Source organism: Capricornis sumatraensis, chromosome 2 (assembly GCF_032405125.1).
Source record: "Capricornis sumatraensis isolate serow.1 chromosome 2, serow.2, whole genome shotgun sequence".
NCBI lineage: Eukaryota > Metazoa > Chordata > Mammalia > Artiodactyla > Bovidae > Capricornis > Capricornis sumatraensis.
Window position 1 is genome coordinate 114,155,332 of NC_091070.1, and position 19,825 is coordinate 114,175,156.

General features: G+C 40.1%; 1 protein-coding gene across 1 annotated transcript in view; it reads left to right on the forward strand.

Moving 5' to 3' along the window:
- The window catches only part of FCRL3 (Fc receptor like 3), a 54,533-nt gene extending 35,558 nt beyond the window's left edge, over positions 1–18,975 (forward strand). The window contains exons 9-15 of the mRNA XM_068994095.1: positions 2,557–2,835; positions 3,206–3,325; positions 11,282–11,309; positions 13,460–13,557; positions 13,769–13,837; positions 18,711–18,742; positions 18,832–18,975. Coding sequence (XP_068850196.1) covers positions 2,557–2,835; positions 3,206–3,325; positions 11,282–11,309; positions 13,460–13,557; positions 13,769–13,837; positions 18,711–18,742; positions 18,832–18,975 — 770 coding nt within the window. The remainder of the gene's footprint in view (positions 1–2,556; positions 2,836–3,205; positions 3,326–11,281; positions 11,310–13,459; positions 13,558–13,768; positions 13,838–18,710; positions 18,743–18,831) is intronic.
- Positions 18,976–19,825: the final 850 nt, after the last annotated feature.

Below are 19,825 nucleotides of genomic sequence, written 5' to 3' on the forward strand. Positions count from 1 at the left end.
TCTATTACCTCCACTAACTTTGTTTGTAGGATGCTTCCTAATACCCACTTGACTTCAGACTTCAGGATGTCTGGCTCTATGTGAGTGATCACACCATCATGGTTATGGGGGTCATTAAGACCTTTTTTTGTATAGCTCTTTTGTGTATTCTTGCTACATTTTCTTAATCTCTTCTGCTTTCGTTAAGTCCTTGCCATTTTATTGTGCCTGTCTTTGTATGAAATATTCCCTTGGTAGCTCCAGTTTTCTTAAAGAGATCTCTAGTCTTCTCCATTCCATTGTTCTTCTGGATAGTACCCCCTCCCCCCCCCCAAAAAAAGAGAAAAATTTGAAAATATATTCTCACAAAGACATTTGTATACCCATGTACAGAACATTATTCATTATAGCTAAAACATGGAAACAACCCAAGTGTCCATTAAAAGATAAATGGGTAATCAAAGTGTCATATACATATGACATGGAATTTGTTCAGACTTATAAGGAAAGAAAATTCAGATTCATGCAACAACATGGATGAATCTTGAGGTCTTTACGGTAAGTGAAATAAACCAGTCAAAAGTAGACAAATAATATATGATCCTACTTATATAATATATTCAGAGTAATCAAAATCATAGGAACAGAAAGTAGGCTGATGTTTGTCAGGGGCTGGGGAGAAGGAGCATAGGGACTTATTGTTTAATGGGTATGTAATTTCAGTTTTACAAGAAAAAGCTTATGGAAATTGATGGTGTTGGTTTCACAGTGTTATGAAAGTATTTATATCGCTTCACTATACATTTAAAAGGTTTATGGTGGAATATTTTAAGGTATGTATGTATATTTTACAGCAATACAAATTGAATAAAAATATATGAAGTGGTGACACGGGTGAAAAGGCACACTGAGATGCGCAAGCATATAAAGACTTACCCCTGAGACCCTTAGCATTTGGCCCAAGTCACTGTATATTGTAAAGGGTGTACACAAGGGCAAAACCCAAGCCATCTGTATGAATTTTACAAAAGCACGACTTGGCATTTCTACCCAGATGAGACCACTGGTGCCATCTGCCTTACAGCCAGCAGATGGTGCATTTTTCAGTTGAATTATCCCCATTTAACTGGTTGCCTCCATTACCCCTCTCTACCCAATCTCAGATGCAAAGCTAAGCTTTAGATCCTTGCCAAACTTCTCTTGCCAATGAAGCCCACAGTTTATATCTAAAGCACTTGCACACAGATTGGTTTACCTGGGTTTCCTCACAACTTAACAGAATCAGCAATCTTACAGTTGACATTTCATATTAATTTATTATTGATGAATAATTCCATATATTAATTTAAAACATAATGATTTTCTGTTTTTCCTGACTTCCCTATTTCTATAATTACAAATTAAAATGGAAATCTTTCTTGCTATTGCTGTATCTGGATATTTTGGTGCCAAATATAGATTAATTTACTTATCCACTTATTCACCAATTATTGATAAACTATTACATGCCAAGGCAAAATTCTGCTGCTGCTGCTAAGTCACTTCAGTCGTGTCCGACTCTGTGCGACACCATAGATGGCAGCCCACCAGGCTCCCCCATCCCTGGGATTCTCCAGGCAAGAACACTGGAGTGGGTTGCCATTTCCTTCTCCTTCTCCTTGCGTGAAAGTGAAAAGTGAAAGTGAAGTCGGTCAGTGGTGTCTGACTCTCGCGATCCCATGGCTGCAGCCTACCAGGCTCCTCCGTCCATGGGATTTTCCAGGCAAGAGGACTGGAGTGGGGTGCCATTGCCTTCTAGCAGTTGGAAATACAAAAATGAACAACGAGTCAAGTCCTCGTTCTTATGAAACTTACATTCTGTTGGGGGAATCAGATATATAACAATGATAAATAGATACATACATAAATAACAGATTGATAGATGTTAGTGCTAGTGCTAAGTAGAAAAATAAAGCAAGGTAACTGACTAGAGGATACTTCAAATAGGTGTGGATGTCTAGGTTTAAAGCTGTCTCAGGAATTAGTAATATGAAGCAACAAACCTTGCTTTTAGTAATTATTCCTCTCAGCAACAGTAACTAACATCTACTGAGTGCTTTACATACATGATTCTTACTATTACCTTCACTTTATAAGGGAATAAACTGAGACTCGGAGAAAGTAAAATGTTTTAAAACATCAAGATCATAGGGCTAATAAAGGGCAGTGAAAGTGTTATTCACTCAGCTGTGTCTGACCCTTTGTGACCCCATGGACTGTAGCCTGCCAGGTTCCTTTGTCCATGGAATTCTCCGGGTAAGAATACCGGAGTAGGTAACCATTCCCTGCTCCAGACCCAGTGATTGAACCTGGGTCTCCTGCACTGCTGGCAGATTCTTTACCATTGGAGCTGCCAAGGAACTTGAGTTTAAATCCTGTCTCTGCCATTAATAAAGAGCACAGATGGGATTTAAATTCAGGAAAACCTGAATTCCAAGCCCATGCTCCTACTACTGAACTATGATGGATATTTCCTTTATTAAATTATTTTGTACATACTTAACCAAGTCGGCTCATAAGCCATGTTGCCTCTTTCAGTTCCAGTGTCTCATCCTGTCTTCACCTTCAGCCCTGCTGGGCCCCAGGCTGTGGCAGGAGATGTGTTAGAGCTTCACTGTGAGGCCCCAAAAGGCTCTCCCCCGATCCTGTACTGGTTTTATTACAAGAATGTCACACTGGGGAGCAGAGAGGCCCCCTTTGGAGGAGGAGCATCCTTCAACCTCACTCTGATGGCAGAGCATTCTGGAAACTTCTCTTGTGGGGCTGACAATGGCCTGGGGGTACAGCACAGTGAGATGGTGATACTCAGCATCGTAGGTAGGTTGGTGGTACCTGGGCTACAGGTTACATTTATAGTCAATAAAATATTTCTCTAATAGACTGTACAAATCCTCCCAATGTCAAAGAGTTATTAACATGAAACCAAGGCTTGGGGCTTCTGGAGATTGGTACTGATTTCATGGGGACAGAGAAGGGAAAAGAAATAAATTTTAATGTTAGATTCTGGCAATCACTTTCCCTGTGCTATTATTTTGAAAATTACAAATTATACTGGAAATGATTCCAATTGAGAAATCAGAACCTGGCAAAAACCTGTCCTAATATATAGCTAGTCCCACACTTACATAGTTTTTGTCTGGATGAAATATATTTGGCACTGAACTCAAGTATAGGTCTCTTCACTTAGGACCACCCAGTAACAAAACAACACTTATCACTGAGGGAGTTACCGCAGGGCTACTGAGCATCCTTGGCCTTGCTGCTACTGCTGCTCTGGTGCATTACTTCAGGACCCAAAGGAATTCAGGTACGTGGCTATATCTCACTCTTTGATGTTGTGACTTTTGCCATTGCTGTTATTATTTCGACTTGTGTAGTGCATCCTACAAAGGTTGATTATTCTTTTCCAAGTACTGATCACACAGATTGGCAGAGATAAAAAGGCAGAACAAATTTCTTAATGAAGTTGTTATTCCATGTGTTTCATTTGAGTTTTAAATCAAAGAGTAGAGTTTTGTTTCCATTTAAAAATTAGAAGTTAAGTATTTACTGTTCCAACCTCAGTCCAAAGCTTAGTGAAAATAAAAAGAATGAAAGAGAAAGTCTTTCATCTGTAGCCATAGGAACAATCCATAAACTCATATATATTTAAATACCATTTAAATATAGTGATATTTAGATAAAATTAAGATATTCTGAGAATGAAATTATAATTTCAGTTTCTGATTGTTTGTTGCTATTATGTGTGTGTTAGTCACTCAGCCATGTCCAACTCTTTGTGACCCTATGGACTTTAGCCTGCTGGGCTCTCTTGTCCATGGGATTCTCCAGGCAAGAATATAGGAATGGATTACCAGTTCCTTCTCCAGGGAACTGGTTGAACCCAGGGGTTGAACGGGTCTCCCACATTGCAGGCAGATTTTGAATGTTTGATGTTAACATCTGAGCCATCAAGGAAGCCCCTTGTTACTAGTATATAGAAATTCAGTTGATTTTTCTATATTGGTCTCATATCCTACAACTTTGCTAAACACACTTATTAGTTTTGTTGATTTCATCAGATTTTCTACACAGATGATCAAGTCGTCTATGAATAAAGACAATTTTATACCTTCTTTTCCAATCTCGATTCCTTTTATTTCTTTTTCCTTAGTGTACTGGCTAGAACCTCCTGTACAATGTTGAACACAAGTGTTAAGAGAACAGATGTCTTTGTTCTGTTCTTGAGCTTAGGGAGAGGAAAATATCTGAACTTACACCGTTTACATATGATAATCTTAGCTGTGGATTTCTTGTAGCTACTCTTTGTTAGGCTGAAGAAGCCCCTACTAATTGTAATTTACTGACAGTTTTTATAGAACAAATGCTTTTTCTACATTGAGAAAATCATATGATTTTATTTTCTAGTCTACTGATACAGCTTTTGGATTTTGAATGTTGGATGTTGAAACAGCTTTGCATTTCTGGGGTTAACCTCACTTGGTTATAATTTTTTAATTTGATTTTGCTAAAATTTTGTTAAGAATGTTTGCACCTATGTTCATAATGGATATTGGTTTCGTAGCTTTATTTCTTATCATTTCTTTTTCTGGCTGGATGTCAAGGTAATATCCATTTAGTTAAGACCTCCAGAATCCTTCATTCCTCTTTGTACATATATACATCCACATGGTATCATTTTATCCCTGCTTAAAGGATTTCTTGTTAACATTTCTTGTAGTATGAATTTGTTGGTGAATTTGATTGATAGTGTTGAAGTCTTCAATATCTGTACTGTTTTTTCTCCTACTTTATTGATTATTGAGAGAAGGATATGAAAATCTTCAACAGTAATTGGGGTTTTTTTCATTTCTTTTTGCAATCCTATCAGATTTGCTTCATATATCTTGAAACTCTATTATTAGGTGCACAAATATTTATCACAGTTATGTGTTTTTGATGAAATGACCACATTATCCTTTATGACTTTATGACCTTTTTATTCCTGGTGGTATCATTTAACCCTGAAACACTATTTGATATTAATAAAAATTAATTAATGTTGTATTAACTAGAGGGCTTCCCTGGTGGCTCAGGTAGTAAAGAATATACCTGTAATGCAGGAGACCCAGGTTTGATTCCTGGGTTGGGAAGACCCCCTGGAGGAAGGAATGGCTACCCACTCCAGTATTCTGGCCTAGAGAATCCCATGGAAAGAGGAGCCTATATTAATATATTGATATCAAATAATATTTCAAGGTAAATTATACTACCAGGAATAAAAAGCTATATAATTAATGTTGGGCTTCCCAGGTGGCTCAGTGGTAAAGAGTCTGCCTGCCAAAGCAGGAGACACAAGAGACGTGGGCTTGATCCCGGGGTTGGAAAGGCCCCCTGGAGGAGGAAATGGCAACTTGCTCCAGTATTGTTGCCTGGAGAAGCCCATGAACAGAGGAGCCTGGAGGGCTACAGTCCATGAGGTTACAAAGAGCTGGACACAACTGAGCATGTATGCATATAATTAATATGCTTGATATTTCTTTTTTCCACTCTTTAAAATTTTAACCTATTTGTTTTTCTATATTTAAAGCATATTTTTATAGATAGCATATGGTTAATTCTGTTTTTTATCTAATATGGCAGTCTGTTTCTACTTTCTAACTTTAAAAACTTTGACCGTTTACATTAATATGATTGTGGATACAATTAGGTTCCTATGTCTATTATTTTCCTATTTGCTCTCTGCTTGTCTCATTTGTTCTTTGTTTTCCATTTCCTTTTTTTGTCTACCCTCTTGGGTATTTTTGTGATTCAATTCTATTTCCTTTGTTGGTTTATTAGCTATATAACTTTTTGTTTTGTTATTTTAGTGGTTATTTTAAGGTGTATGGTATACATATCTATCTTATCAGTCTACTTACAAGTGGCACTGTATCACTGCATGTATAGCATAAGAATAGTATCATTGTGTACTCCATTTTTCCCTTCCCTGGTACATTGTTATTACTTTTGTAAACAATCAGTTATTTTAAAAAGAAGCTTACATATAGTTTAAAAATATTATACATTTACTCATACAGCTAACACTTCAATGTTCTTCATTCCTTTATGTGTATCCATATTTTCATCTGGTATCATTTTTTTTCTTTTCTGCTTAAAAGATTTTTGTAGGATGGGTCTGCTAGTGATTAATCATCTCAGCTTCTGTATGACTGTAAAAGTCTTTGTTTTGCATTCATTTGTGAGAAATATTTGTACTGGCATAGACTCCTAAGTTGAAAAATTTTTTTTTCTTTCAATATTTAAAAGATGTTGCTGTGCTGTCTTCCTGTGTGCATGGCTTCTGACGGGAAATCTGCCATCATCCTTGACTTTGTTCTTATGTGACTGCTTTAACTTTTCTCTCTGAATGCTTTTTTGTTGATCAGAAATCTTGGGATGCATGGACTGTTTTATTCAGTGCTTTGGGTGCTTGTAAGCTTTCAAGACTTTATATTTGGAACCACTAATCCTTTACTTTTTGTCTTTCTCTGTGGTATAACGCGAACTCTCCTTTTCTATCAGGCCAAATGATTCTGTTTTCCTTTTTTTTTTTTTTTTTTTTGGCTCATACTGAAAATCAAGCAAATAAACAAATAATTGGATCTCAGTTTAATGAAAACCATCTTAATGATGGTGATTAAGCATGTCTTCTTACTTCTACTTTCAGGTCAATCAATGGTCCTTTATCCTTCTGCTTCTTTGTATGAAAAATGGCATCATTTCACATCATTTTGTGACTGATATTTACAGCTACCTAATATTTTTTCAAATGATATTATGTATACAATTTTTATGTAGCACTAACCCTGATCAGTTCAGTTCTGTTCAGTCGCTCAGTCATGTCTGAATCTGTGATCCCATGGACTGCAGCATGCCAGGCTTCCCTGCCCATCACCAACTTTAAGCTTACTCAAACTCACGTCCATTGAGTCAGTGATGCCATCCAACCATCTCATCCTCTGCCATCCCCTTCTCCTCCTGCCCTCAATCCCTCCCAGCATCAGAGTCTTTTCCAATGAGTCAACTCTTTGAGTGCTTCTGTTAGGTCCATACAATTCCTGTCCTTTATTGTGCCCATCTTTCCATGAAATGTTCCCTTGTTATCTCTACTTTTCTTGAAGAGATCTGTAGTCTTTCCCATTCTATTGTTTTCCTCTATTTCTTTGCACTGATCGCTGAGGAAGTCTTTCTTATCTCTCCTTGCTATTCTTTGGAACTCTGCATTCAGATGAGTATATCTTTCCTTTCCTCCTTTGCCTTTTGCTTTTCTTCTTTCTTCAGCTATTTGTAAGGCCTCCTCAGACAACCATTTTGCCTTTTTGCATGTCTTTTTCTTGGGGATGGTCTTGATCACTGCCTCCTGTACCATATCACAAACCTCTGTGTCCATAGTTCTTCAGGTACCGCGTCTATCAGATCTAATCCCTTGAATCTATTTGTCATTTCCACTGTATAATTGTAAGGGATTTGTTTTAGGTCATACCTGAATGGTCTACTGGTTTCCCCTACTTTCTTCAATTTACGTCTGAATTTTGTAATGAGGAGTTGTTTATCTGAGCCACTGTCAACTCCCAGTCTTGTTTTTGCTGACTGTATAGAGCTTCTACATCTTCAGTTGCAAAGAACATAATCAATCTGATTTTGGTATTGGACATTTGGTGATGTCCATGTGTAGAATCTTCTCTGGGTTGTTGGAAGAGAGCATTTACTATGACTAATGCAAAGAGTCTAACCCTGATAGTACTCATCATAAAATCTACCATTCATTTCGAATCTATTATATGTGATTTTTTAATATGTCCAGTTTTGTGTCCATTTGACTTCAATTCAACCACTATTGCTATAACTATATTGAAGATGAAGAAATGAAGAATTCAGGAAGCTAGCAACCTTTCCAGATTCATGTATACCTAGTAAAAGTCAGAGTTAGGGGATAACTGGGGTCTCTCTAGCCCTTAAGTCCGTATTCTCTCCATTACATTTTTTTTTAAAAGTCACTCAGTCGTGTCTGACTCTTTGAGACCCCATGGACTATACAGTCCATGGAATTCTCCAGGCCAGAATACTGGAGTGGGCAGCCTTTCCCTTCTCCAGGGGATCTTCCCAACCCAGGGATTGAACCCAGGTCTCCTGCATTGCAAGCAGATTCTTTACCAGGTGAGCTACAAGGAAAGCCCAAGAATACTGGAGTGGGCAGCCTATCCCTTCTCCAGGGGATCTTTCCAACCCAGGAATCGAACTGGGATCTCCTGCATTGCAGGTGGAGTCTTTACCAACTGAGCTGTGAGGGAAGTCCCCATTACGTCTTGGTGACTTGTAAAATGCTGGTTGCACCTCCTACCTTAAAAAGTTACTTTTCTATATCATTGCCTGTCTGGATTTCATTTATCAATCGGTAATATACTAGACATGCAGACACGGGAACTTCAGTATTGCAGTTGATAATACTAAAAAACAAAAACAGATTGCTGTCAGTACAACACCAAATAACGCAAGAGAAGGAAAGATTACCAATCATTGTTTTATATGGTCCATGAGGGCAGAGGCGCAGGAGGTTCTGTCCTCCAGACTTAGGGGAAATTGTTGTTTTAAATGTCAAACATGACTAAGAAATTCTGACAGGCTACCAATCAGAGGGCCTTTGCCTATCACAACTCAAAATCTTGCCTACTGTACTTCCCTCCAAGCGAAGCCTTCCTTCTCATTATTGACCAGTCTTCTCAGGGAAGAACTCAGGCCTTTCAAATTCTTCCAAAAATGAAGAATTCTGCTCCTTAAGCCTGATTGTTTCCTCCAAGTTACCTAAAGGAGTGGTGTATTTATTAGCTCTATAACTGCTTGGATTAGCATTCTGGTAATATAACACCCTCCAAACCCCAGTCTCCTTAGCTCTGTGATGGTCATGATAATAGTATCTACATTATAGGCACTATGAGACAATCTATGTAAACTGCTGAGCACAGTGCCTGGCCAAAATATCTTCAGTGAATATTAGCTTATATTATAAATAGCCACATTTTGGGTCTGTTTTCCTTCAGGCAAATGAAGAGATAGTCTGACTCTTAGATACACCCTAAACTTAGTTAACCTGTCTACAAGTAAGAATATTGGTTGTTGACTGATGAGGTTACAATTCCAGAGGAGAGAGATACAGGCTAGTATTATGCTTACATGCCTTTAGTTTAACTCAGGACACCTGGTTCCCGAAGTCAGGGTCTGAAGGCATTAATCAGTCATTTTTTGTGGTATGTAAAGGTGGCTCAGTGGTAAAGAATCCACCTGCCAATGCAGGAGACACAGGAAACATGGGTTTGGTCCCTGGGTTGGGAAGATCCCCTGGAGAAGGAAGTGGCAACCCACTCCAGTATTCTTGCCTGGGAAATCCCATGGACAGAGGAGCCTGGTGGGCTACAGTCCATGGAGTCTCAAAGAATTGGATATGACTGAGTGACTGACCACACACACAAGCCTGCAAACATCGACTTTGGGCAATAACCTGTGTTCTCTAAGCCTGGTGAGACAGATACAGTGTGCATGCATGCTTAATTGCCCAGTCGTGTCTAACTCTACGACCTTTATGGATTGACTATGTGACTGTTAAGGAGCCTTATGGACAGGTTCCTTTGTACATGGGATTTTTCAGGCAAGAATACTGGAGTGAGTTGCCATCTCCTCCTCCAGAGGATCTTTCTGATTCAGGAATCAAACCCAAGTTTACTGCCTTGCAGGCAGATTCTTTACCCACTGAGCCAACAGGGAAGCCCAAGACAGATATAGCTGCTGCTGCTGCTAAGTCACTTCAGTTGTGTCTGACTCTGTGTGACCCCATAGACAGCAGCCCACCAGGCTCCCCCGTCCCTGGGATTCTCTAGGCAAGAATACTGGAGTGGGTTGCCATTTCCTTCTCCAATGCATGAAAGTGAAAACTGAAAGTGAAGTTACTCAGTCGTGTCCGACTCTTCGCTACCCCATGGACTGCAGCCTACCAGGCTTCTCCATCCATGGGATTTTCTAGACAAGAGTACTGGAGTGGGTTGCCATTTCCTTCTCCAGACAGATATAGAGTCATAGGTGAAAGGCAAAGGGCAGACGTGGGAAGCTTAGGAGGAGGGCTGTATTGGACAGGCCAGAAAGACTTCAATATTTCAGTGTTGATGGAAATATTATATATTTTTAAGGCTGAGGGGTAGGCTTTCAGATTAGGTTTACATTTAATCATCAGTTAGGTAATTGTCTTCCCTGGTGGCTCAGACGGTAAAGCGTCTGCTTACAATACAGGAGACCCGGGTTCCATCCCTGGGTCGGGAAGATCTCCTGGAGAAGGACATAGCAACCCACTCCAGTATTCTTGCTTGGAAAATCCCATGGATGGAGGAGCCTGGCAGGCTACAGCCTATGGGGTCGCAAAGAGTTGGACACAACTGAGCGGCTTCACTTCACTTCAGGTAATTGTCAACTTGTTTTTTAGTCCTTGTAGTACATAGTTTAATTTGTTCAGTTGTTTAACAAATCTTTATTAAATATTTTCAAACTTCTAAGCACAGGAAATACAAAAACAATTAAGACGAATTTTGTACCTTCAAGTAACACACCCTTTCATGAAGCAGTGTTTGAGGCAAACACAGAATTTGATAATTACAATGCAATATGGTAATTTTAATATAGCAGGGTTCTATGTGCTTCAGGGGAAGCTCTGGAGGAGGAAGGATAAATTGGAATTAGGTGAAAGGGAAGGAAAGAAGGGCTATGGAGAAGACAATATGCATCAAATGCTGTTGAAATGGACTTGCAAGGCCATAGATAAAGCAAGGTCTGACTACAAGAGTCTTGTAGTCCCATTGAATCATACTTGTATAACAATTCGGTATTAACATTAACCCCTCTCTAGGCCATAGTCTGCTTGTCTCCACCTCATGGGGCTGCAGTCAGAATAGAGAGGTGGGAGTAGGGGAAGCACTTGGCCTAGAGTTAAATATTAAGTTTAACTTAATGTTTCTGCTTCTGTTGTCTCAGTTACAAACTACGTAGAGTTCATACTATTGACTGAATGACTGAGAATAATTGTGATTCTGCACAAACATCTCTTCAGATCCCACCTTCCTTCTCTATAACATGACCTATGGGATAGAGCCAGATGTTCTCAAAGATTTGCCATAGCTGAAATCTAGGATGGATTTGATTTCTGGGAAAGGACATTCTCACACAGATCACTTATCATCAATGTTCCTTTGTTGTTTTTCAGAAAGACTTTCCACCACCAGAACACCTAGGTAAGGTTTCTGCTTCTGGTGCTGCGAGCCTTTTCATTTTATTTATGTTTCCAGTATAGAACATGAAACTATGTGCATTTAAAAGTATTTTACTTGATTTCTTATTAAATTTTCAAATGCTTGGTGGGAAGGGATAAATTAGAACAAGATTGATTCACATACATTACAACATATATCAAAAAGATAGATAACTAATAAGGACCTACTGTATAGCACAGGGAACTCTACTCAATATTCTGTATGGCCTACATGGAAAAAGAAGCTAAAAAAGGGTGTGTGTGTATATATATACACACACATATATATATATATATAATAACAGATTCACTTTGCTGTACGCCTGAAACTAACACAACATTGCAGATTATACCCCAATAAATTTTTTTTTTTTTTTTAGTTTCAAATTCTTATGACATAAATGTGGTACTGCAGATGGTGACTGCAGCCATGAAATTAAAAGATGCTTACTCCTTGGAAGGAAAGTTATGGCCAACCTAGATAGCATATTAAAAAGCAGAGACATTACTTTGCCAACAAATGTCCGTCTAGTAAAGGCTATGGTTTTTCCAGTAGTCATGTATGGATGTGACAGTTGGACTATAAAGAAAGCTGAGCACCAAAGAATTGATGCTTTTGATTTGTGATGTTGGAGAAGACTCTTGAGAGTCCCTTGGACTGCAAGGAGATCCAACCAGTCCATCCTAAAGGAGATCAGTCCTGGGTGTTCATTGGAAGGACTGATGTTGAAGTTGAAACTCCAATACTTTGGCCACCTGATGTGAAGAGCTGACTCCTTTGAAACGACCCTGATGGTGGGAAAGACTGAGGGCAGGAGGAGAAGGGGACGACAGAGGATGAGATGGTTGGATGGCATCACTGACTCAATGGACATGAGTTTGGGTAAACTCCAGGAGTTAGTGATGGACAGGGAAACCTGGTGTGCTGCAGTGTATGAGGTTGAAAGGAGTCAGACATGACTGAGCAACTGAACTGAACTGAACTGAAATGTGGTTAGGAAGGCTACTTTCAAACATAGTTATGAATGAGCATACTTATACTTGGACTATAAAGAAGACTAAGTGCCAAAGAATTCATGATTTTGAACTGTGGTATTGGAGAAGACTCTTGAGAATCCCTTGGACTACAAGGAGATCAAACCAGTCAATCCTAAAGGAAATCAACCCTAAGTATCCATTGGGAGGCCTGGTGCTGAAGCTGAAGCTCCAATATGTTGGCTACCTGATGTGAAGAGCTGACTTATGAGGAAAGACCTGATGCTGGGAAAGACTGAAGGCAGGAGGAGAAGGGGACGACAGAGGATGAGATGGTTGGATGGCATCACCGACTCAATGGACATGAGTTTGAGCAAATTCCAGTAGATGGTGAAGTGCGGGAAAGCCTGGCAGGCTGCAGTCCATGGGGTTGCAGAGTCAGACATGACTGAGCAACTGAACAACAAAATACTTACTTATACATGGAATTAATGTTGTTTACTATCCATCCATCTTAATTTATCTTCTTCCATAAGTGTGCTCCAGCAGAGAACTGACCACTTAATGACATCATCTTTCTTAAGACTTTATTTATTTATTCCCTTATTGTTCATTTTCCCACTCATACACTTATTCAGGAGACTATAATTGAATGCTGGCAGTGTTCAACTCACAATGTTAACTGTGGAACGAAATGAAATTAGAAAAAAATACTTTTCCTGAAGAGCTTTCATAGTATTTTACAGGAAAGGTAGATCATTATAATATGAGGTAGAAAACTGAAAGGGACCTTAAAAAAAGACAAAGGCCAATTTCTGAGGGAATGTAGAAGCTTCTGTTAATTCATGCTGAAGCATTTCAACTTTTGAAAATAATTTAAAAGATAGGTAAATACAAGTGTTTATTCTATCAAAGGGATCTTGAACAGTGTAGTCTTTGCCTTCTGATCTTGCCTCAGCTGGTCTTTTCTGTAATGTTGCCCTGGCTATATCTTGCATCATACTTCTGACATTTTCTCAAAAGAGCCATGCAGACTCTTGTAAGTAGCCATGATATTTTACATAACCATGCTGGGCTCTTCCTGCATATTGATTTTCCTGACATGCTATATAATCCACAAATACATTTCTCTTTTTCTCTCTCATCCCCTCATCATAGTTACAGTCCCAGGGAGTTTAAGGAATCTTCCAGAACCTCCAACACAAATCCTCAAGAGCCACCAGACCCAGTGGAACCGCAGCCAGTGTACAACAATGGTGAGGACTTCCTAAGGGACAGAGAGCTCCAGGAATGAATCAGGAGGGAAGAGAGATTGAGCAATAGTCCATGGTTCAGTCGTGTTCAATTTTTAAATGATATTTCTGGCCCTATGTCAGAGATAGTAGGTGGTTATAAACTTGGTGACTGGAAGAAGAGTCTGTAGTGTGAGGTCTTGACTACAGCCAACTGTAATCTATTCCTTCACAGTGAATCCTGGAGATAGTGACCTGGTTTATTCCCAGATCTGGAGTGTCCAACATACAAAAGAAAATTCAGGTAAGACAAACTTGAAATAAGTAGAGGAAAGATGGCAGTGTTTTATCAGATCCAGCAAGGGAGTTTTGATCAAAGAGTCATCTCAAATATGAATCCAACATGAAAGGCATTAACTCTTCTTATAATACAAATCCTATAATCATATCTATTCCTTCTTACTTGTGTACACAGCCATCATTACCCCATAAATTCATTAAGGACAGATACTGTATTTCTTTGCTAATATGTCAATAGCATCTAGTGTTCATGCTTAGAAAACTATAGGCCCCCTAAAATAGTTGTGTGTGTGTTTTTTTGTTTTTTTTTTTACTAAATGAATGAACATAATTACTAAATTAAGCCTTTTATTATCTAATGAGTAAAGAATTGTAATTCTTTTAACTGTTCTTTTTTTTTCCAATATTTTTCTCCTTCCAACCTTGGGTTTGGTCCCCAGGTTCCTGGATTGGGAAGATCCCCTGGAGAAGGGAAAGGCTACCCACTACAGTATTCTGGCCTGGAGAATTTCATGGAATGTATAGTCCATGGGGTTGCAAAGAGTTGGACACGACTGAGTGACTTTAACTTTCCAACCTTCTAACAATCTGTTTCCAGCATGATCCCTCTGAGATGCACAACTGATCACATCATTGTCAAGATTGACTGTCCTCAAAGATTCTTCATTTTAAAGCACGGCCTTTGCCTCCCTCCATGCTTTTGTCCTTCGTCTAAGCTCTGCCTTATGTCCTTGCTTTAGCCATGTTAAACTCTCAGCATTTCCTTGATCAAACTGAGCTATTTTGTGCTTCTTATCTGTCTTGTGAAGAAAGCTGAGCACCGAAGAATTGATGCTCTTGAACTGTGGTGTTGGAGAAGACTCTCGAGAGTCCCTTGGACTGCAAGGAGATCCAGCCAGTCCATTCTGAAGGAGATCAGCTCTGGGGTTTCTTTGGAAGGAATGATGCTAAAGCTGAAACTCCAGTACTTTGGCCACCTCATGTGAACAGTTGACTCATTGGAACAGACTGATGCTGGGAGGGATTGGGGGCAGGAGGAGGAGGGGACGACAGAGGATGAGATGGCTGGATGGCATCACTGACTCGATGGATGTGAGTCTGAGTGAACTCTGGGAGTTGGTGATGGACAGGGAGGCCTGGCGTGCTGTGATTCATGGGGTCACAAAGAGTCGGACATGACTGAGCAACTGAACTGAACTGAACTGAATGTTCTTGCCTCTAGTTGGCCTATAACCCTTAGTCACATTTCTAGGCATAATTCAATTATTACTAAAAAACTCACAATGATTCCCACCAGCCCTCCCTATCTCCAGACCTGAGAGGAACTGATTACTCTTTGGTGCAACAGCATAGTTTAATATGCATTTTTATCTTGGTCCTTATAATACTTGTTGAATTTGTTTTCATCTCTATTTTTCTCCATAATGGTAAGATTCCTGATCATATGCACAGAGTTTGTGTCATTTTTGCTTCCGTATAAATTACTAATGCTTAATAGGAGATCATTATTCACTGAATACTTACTGGGTGGTTACATAAATAAAAGAAATCCAAATAGTCTCTTGGAAGGATTAAAGAAATACACACACTGAATTTTCTCAGTGTTAACATTGCAAATTTTTGTCTTACTGGGAATTTTCTTTGTGATCTTAGAATCCCAAGCTGCTATTGGAGAAGCCTCCTCCAATTTCTCTGTGCAAAGTGAGATGAATCATATTTACTTCCTTCTCCCAAATGACCAATATAGACATTGTTGTTGTTGCTTAATTGCTAAGTTGTGTACAACTCTTTGCGACCCCATGGACTGAGGCAGACGAGATTTCCCTGCCCTTCACTATCTCCCTGAGTTTGCTCAAACTCATGTCCACTGAGTTGGTGACCATCCAACCATCTTATCCTCAGTTGTCCCCTTCTCCTCTTGTCCTCAGTTTTCCCCAGCATTGGGGTCTTTTCCAATGAGTCAGCTTTTCTCATCAGGTGGCCAAAGTTTTGCAGCTTCATCTTCAGCATCAGTCCTTCCAATGAATATTCAGGTCTTATTTCCTTTAGGATTGACTAATTTGATGTCCTTGCTGTCCAAGGACTCTCAAGAGTCTTCTCCAGTACCACCATTTGAAAGTGTCCAGAGAAGAATTGCTTTATGGTCCAACTCTCACATCTATACATGACTACTGAAAAAAACCATAGCTTTGACTAAATGGACCTTTGTTGGCAAAGTGATGTCTTTGCTTTTTAATACATTTATCTAGGTTCATCACAGATTTTCTTCCAGGGAGCAAGCACCTTTTAATATCATAGCGGCAGTCACAATCCCCAGTGATTTTGGAGCCCAAGAAAATGAAATCTGTCCCTGCTTCCACTTTTCCTCTTTCTATTTGCCATGAAGTGATAGGACCAGATGCCATGATCTTCAGTTTTTGAATGTTGAGTTTTAAGCCAGCTTTTTCACTTTCCTCTTTCACCTTCATCAAGAGGCTTTTAGTTCCTCTTCACTTTCTGCCACTAAAAGGTATCACCTGCATGTCTGAGGTTGTTGATATTTCTCCCAGCAATCTTGATTCCAGCTTGTGAGTCATCCAGCCCAGAATTTTGTATGATCTACTCTGCATATAAGTTAAATAAGCAGACTGACAATATACAAACTTCATATATTCCTTTTCCAATTTTGAACCAGTTCACTGTTCCATGTACAGTTCTAACTTGCTTCTTGTCCTGCATACAGGTCTCTCAGGAGGCAGGTAATGTGGTCTGGTATTCCCATCTCTTTAAGAATATTCCACAATTTGTTGTGATCCACACAGTCAAAGGCTTTAGCATAGTCTATGAAACAGAAGTAGATGTTCTGTTGGAATTCCATTGCTTTTTCTATGATCCAGCGTATGTTGGCAATTTGATCTCTGGTTCCTCTGCCTTTTCTAAATCCAGCTTGTACATCTGGAAGTTCTTGGTTCACTTACTGGGAAGCCCAGCTTGAAGGATTTTGAGCAAAATCTTGCTAGCATGTGAAATGAGTGCTGCTGCGGCTGCTAAGTCGCTTCAGTCATGCCCGACTCTGTGCGACCCCATAGATGGCAGCCCACCAGGCTCCCCCGTCCCTGGGATTCTCCAGGCAAGAACACTGGAGTGGGTTGCCATTTCTTTCTCCAATGCAACAAAGTGAAAAGTGAGAGTGAAGTCGCTCAGTCGTGTCCAACTCTCAGCGACCCCATGGACTGCAGCCCACCAGGCTCCTCCATCCGTAGGATTTTCCAGGCAAGAGTACTGGAGTGGGGTGTCATTAAATTGCATAGTAGTTTGAACATTCTTTGGCATTGCCTTTCTTTGACATTGGAACGAAAACTCACCTTTTCCAGTCCTGTGGCCACTATTAAGTGTTCCAAATTTGCTGGTATATTGAGTGCAGTGCTTTAACAGCATCATCTTTTAGGATTTGAAATAGTTCAACTGGAATTCCATCACCTGCACTAGCTTTGTTTGTAGCAATCTTTCCTAAGGCTCACTTGACTTTGCACTCCAGAATGTCTGGCTGTAGGTGAGTGACCATACCATCTTGGTTATCTGGGGGCATTAAGAGCTTTTTTGTACAGTTCTGTGTATTCTGTGTAGTGCTTCCTCTTAATCTCTTCTGCTTCTGTTAAGTCCTTGCCATTTTTGTCCTTTATTGTGCCTGTCTTGGCATGAAATGTTCCCTTGGTATCTCCAATTTTCTTAAAGAGATTGCTAGTCTTCCCCATTCTCTTGTTTCCCTCTATTTCTTTACATTGTTCACTTTAGAAGGCTTTCTTATCTCTCCTTGCTACTCTCTGAAACTCTGCATTCAGTTGAGTATATATGTCCCTTTCTCCTTTGCTTTCATTTCTCTTTTTTTCTTAGCTATTTGTAAGGCCTCCTCAGACAACCACCTTGCCTCTTGCATTTCTTTTTCTTGGGTATGGTTTTGGTTATTGTCTCCTGTACAGTGTTACAAAGCTCCATCCATAGTTTTTCAGGCACTCTGTCTACCAGATCTAGTCCCTTGAATCTATTCATCACCTTCACTGTGTAATCACAGGGATTTGATTTAGGTCATACACGAATGGCCTAGTGGTTTTCCTTGCTGCTGCTGCTAAGGCACTTCAGTCATGTCTGACTCTGTGCGGCGCCATAGACAGCAACCCACCAGGCTTCCCTGTCCCTGGGATTCTCCAGGCAAGAACACTGGAGTGGGTTGCCATTTCCTTCTCCAATGCATGAAAGTGAAAAGTGAAAGTGGAGTCGCTCAGTTGTGTCCGACCCTCAGCGACCCCATGGACTGCAGCCTTCCAGGCTCCTCCGTCCATGGGATTTTCCAGGCAAGAATATTGGAGTGGTGTGCCATTGTCTTCTCTGAGTGGTTTTCCCTACTTCCTTCAATTTGAGCCTGAATTATGCAATAAGCAACTGATGATTTGAGCCACAGTTAGCTCCAGGTCTTATTTTTGAAGACTGTATAGTGTGTCTCCATCTTCAGCTGCAAAGAATATAATCAATCTGATTTCCATAATAACCATCTGGTGATGCCCATGTGTAGAGTCATCTCTTGTGTTGTTGGAAGCCATAGAAGTGCTGAATAGAGGTGGGGAGGGCTTCTCTGCTGTAGTTGTGATGAGCAGTGGAGAAAGAAAGATATTTTCAGGAAAGTAGTTCTGGACCTTTTAAGGGCAGAGGAAAGGCTTTATTGTGTGTTGTGTAAGGATAAGATACTTGGTCTGTGAGGGCTTGAAAGAATTCATCAGAGGAGACAGTTAGGAAATGAGTCAGCAGAGGAGAAATTGGTTTAGAATGCATTGTGAGTATGTTGTAAGTTACAATATATTACCCACAGTTTAATAGTTTTCTTTCCTCTTCCAATTCAACAGCAAATTCACCAAGGAAACATTGGGAAGATAAGGTGAGTCACATTTCCTGGCTTTCTTTCCCCTCTGCTCTTCCTTACTTAATTTTGGTACTAACTGTTTGTGCTTTTTCCCTTCCCACTAGGAACCCACAGTCATCTATTCAGATTTGAAGAAAGCATATCCAGATGACTCCACAGGGCAAGCCAGCATTGGAGACAGTGACCTTGAAGATGCTGTAGAAAACTATGAGAATGTTCCGTGCATATTATCAGCCTTAGACCGCTAGCTTTGTACCCACAAGTGGCTCATAGAGACCCTGTGAAGCAGCCTGTCACTCTCTTGGTTATCTCCAACCACACTTCTCCTTTCCCTGCAGTGCTCAGCATCCCAAAAGACTGGACAATAGGGGGATGGGACTGTGTGAAAGTTCTGCCAACTTCCTCTGTGCCCAAGTCTGTGTATTCTCTAGGAACATAGTGAGCAGCATTTGAGTAAATTCTGCAATCTTTTCACAGTAGGGATACTTGTGAAGGCAAGGCAGGTAGGCCTTCAGCTCCTGGGCCTGTTAAAGAGCAGGGAAAAGCAGTCTAGCCAGGATCACAAGGATGCAGTCATCGAAAGTTGATTGGAGAGGGGTTAAAAACTTCTAGGGTACTGTCGCTACATAAACAGTTCGTTCTAAACATCTTGTTTCCCTTTCCATTTTTGTTGATAGTGTCATTGGTGATGTTCTGGTGCACATGCTTTGTTCCAGCTACCCACTGCAAATGACCAAAAAGCTTTATTCTGTCCACTGATATACTATTTCTTCATGAAATATACACAGTGTTAAGATTTTCGAAAACAACCCATTCTGTTTAATGGGCTGTTGCTGCTGCTGCTAAGTCACTTCAGTGCTGTCCAACTCTGTGCGACCCCATAGACAGCAGCCCACCAGGATGCTCTGTCCCTGGGATTCTCCAGGCAAGAATACTGGAGTGGGTTGCCATTTCCTTCTCCAGTTTAATGGGCAAGAACTTCCAAACTGTTTGACTAAATAGTATTGTGGACCAATTGTATTCTCTCAAAGTTCAGTGTGACCATTCTTGGAGATCGGACCTTTTAGGAGGTAATTACAGTTAAATGAGATTTTAAGG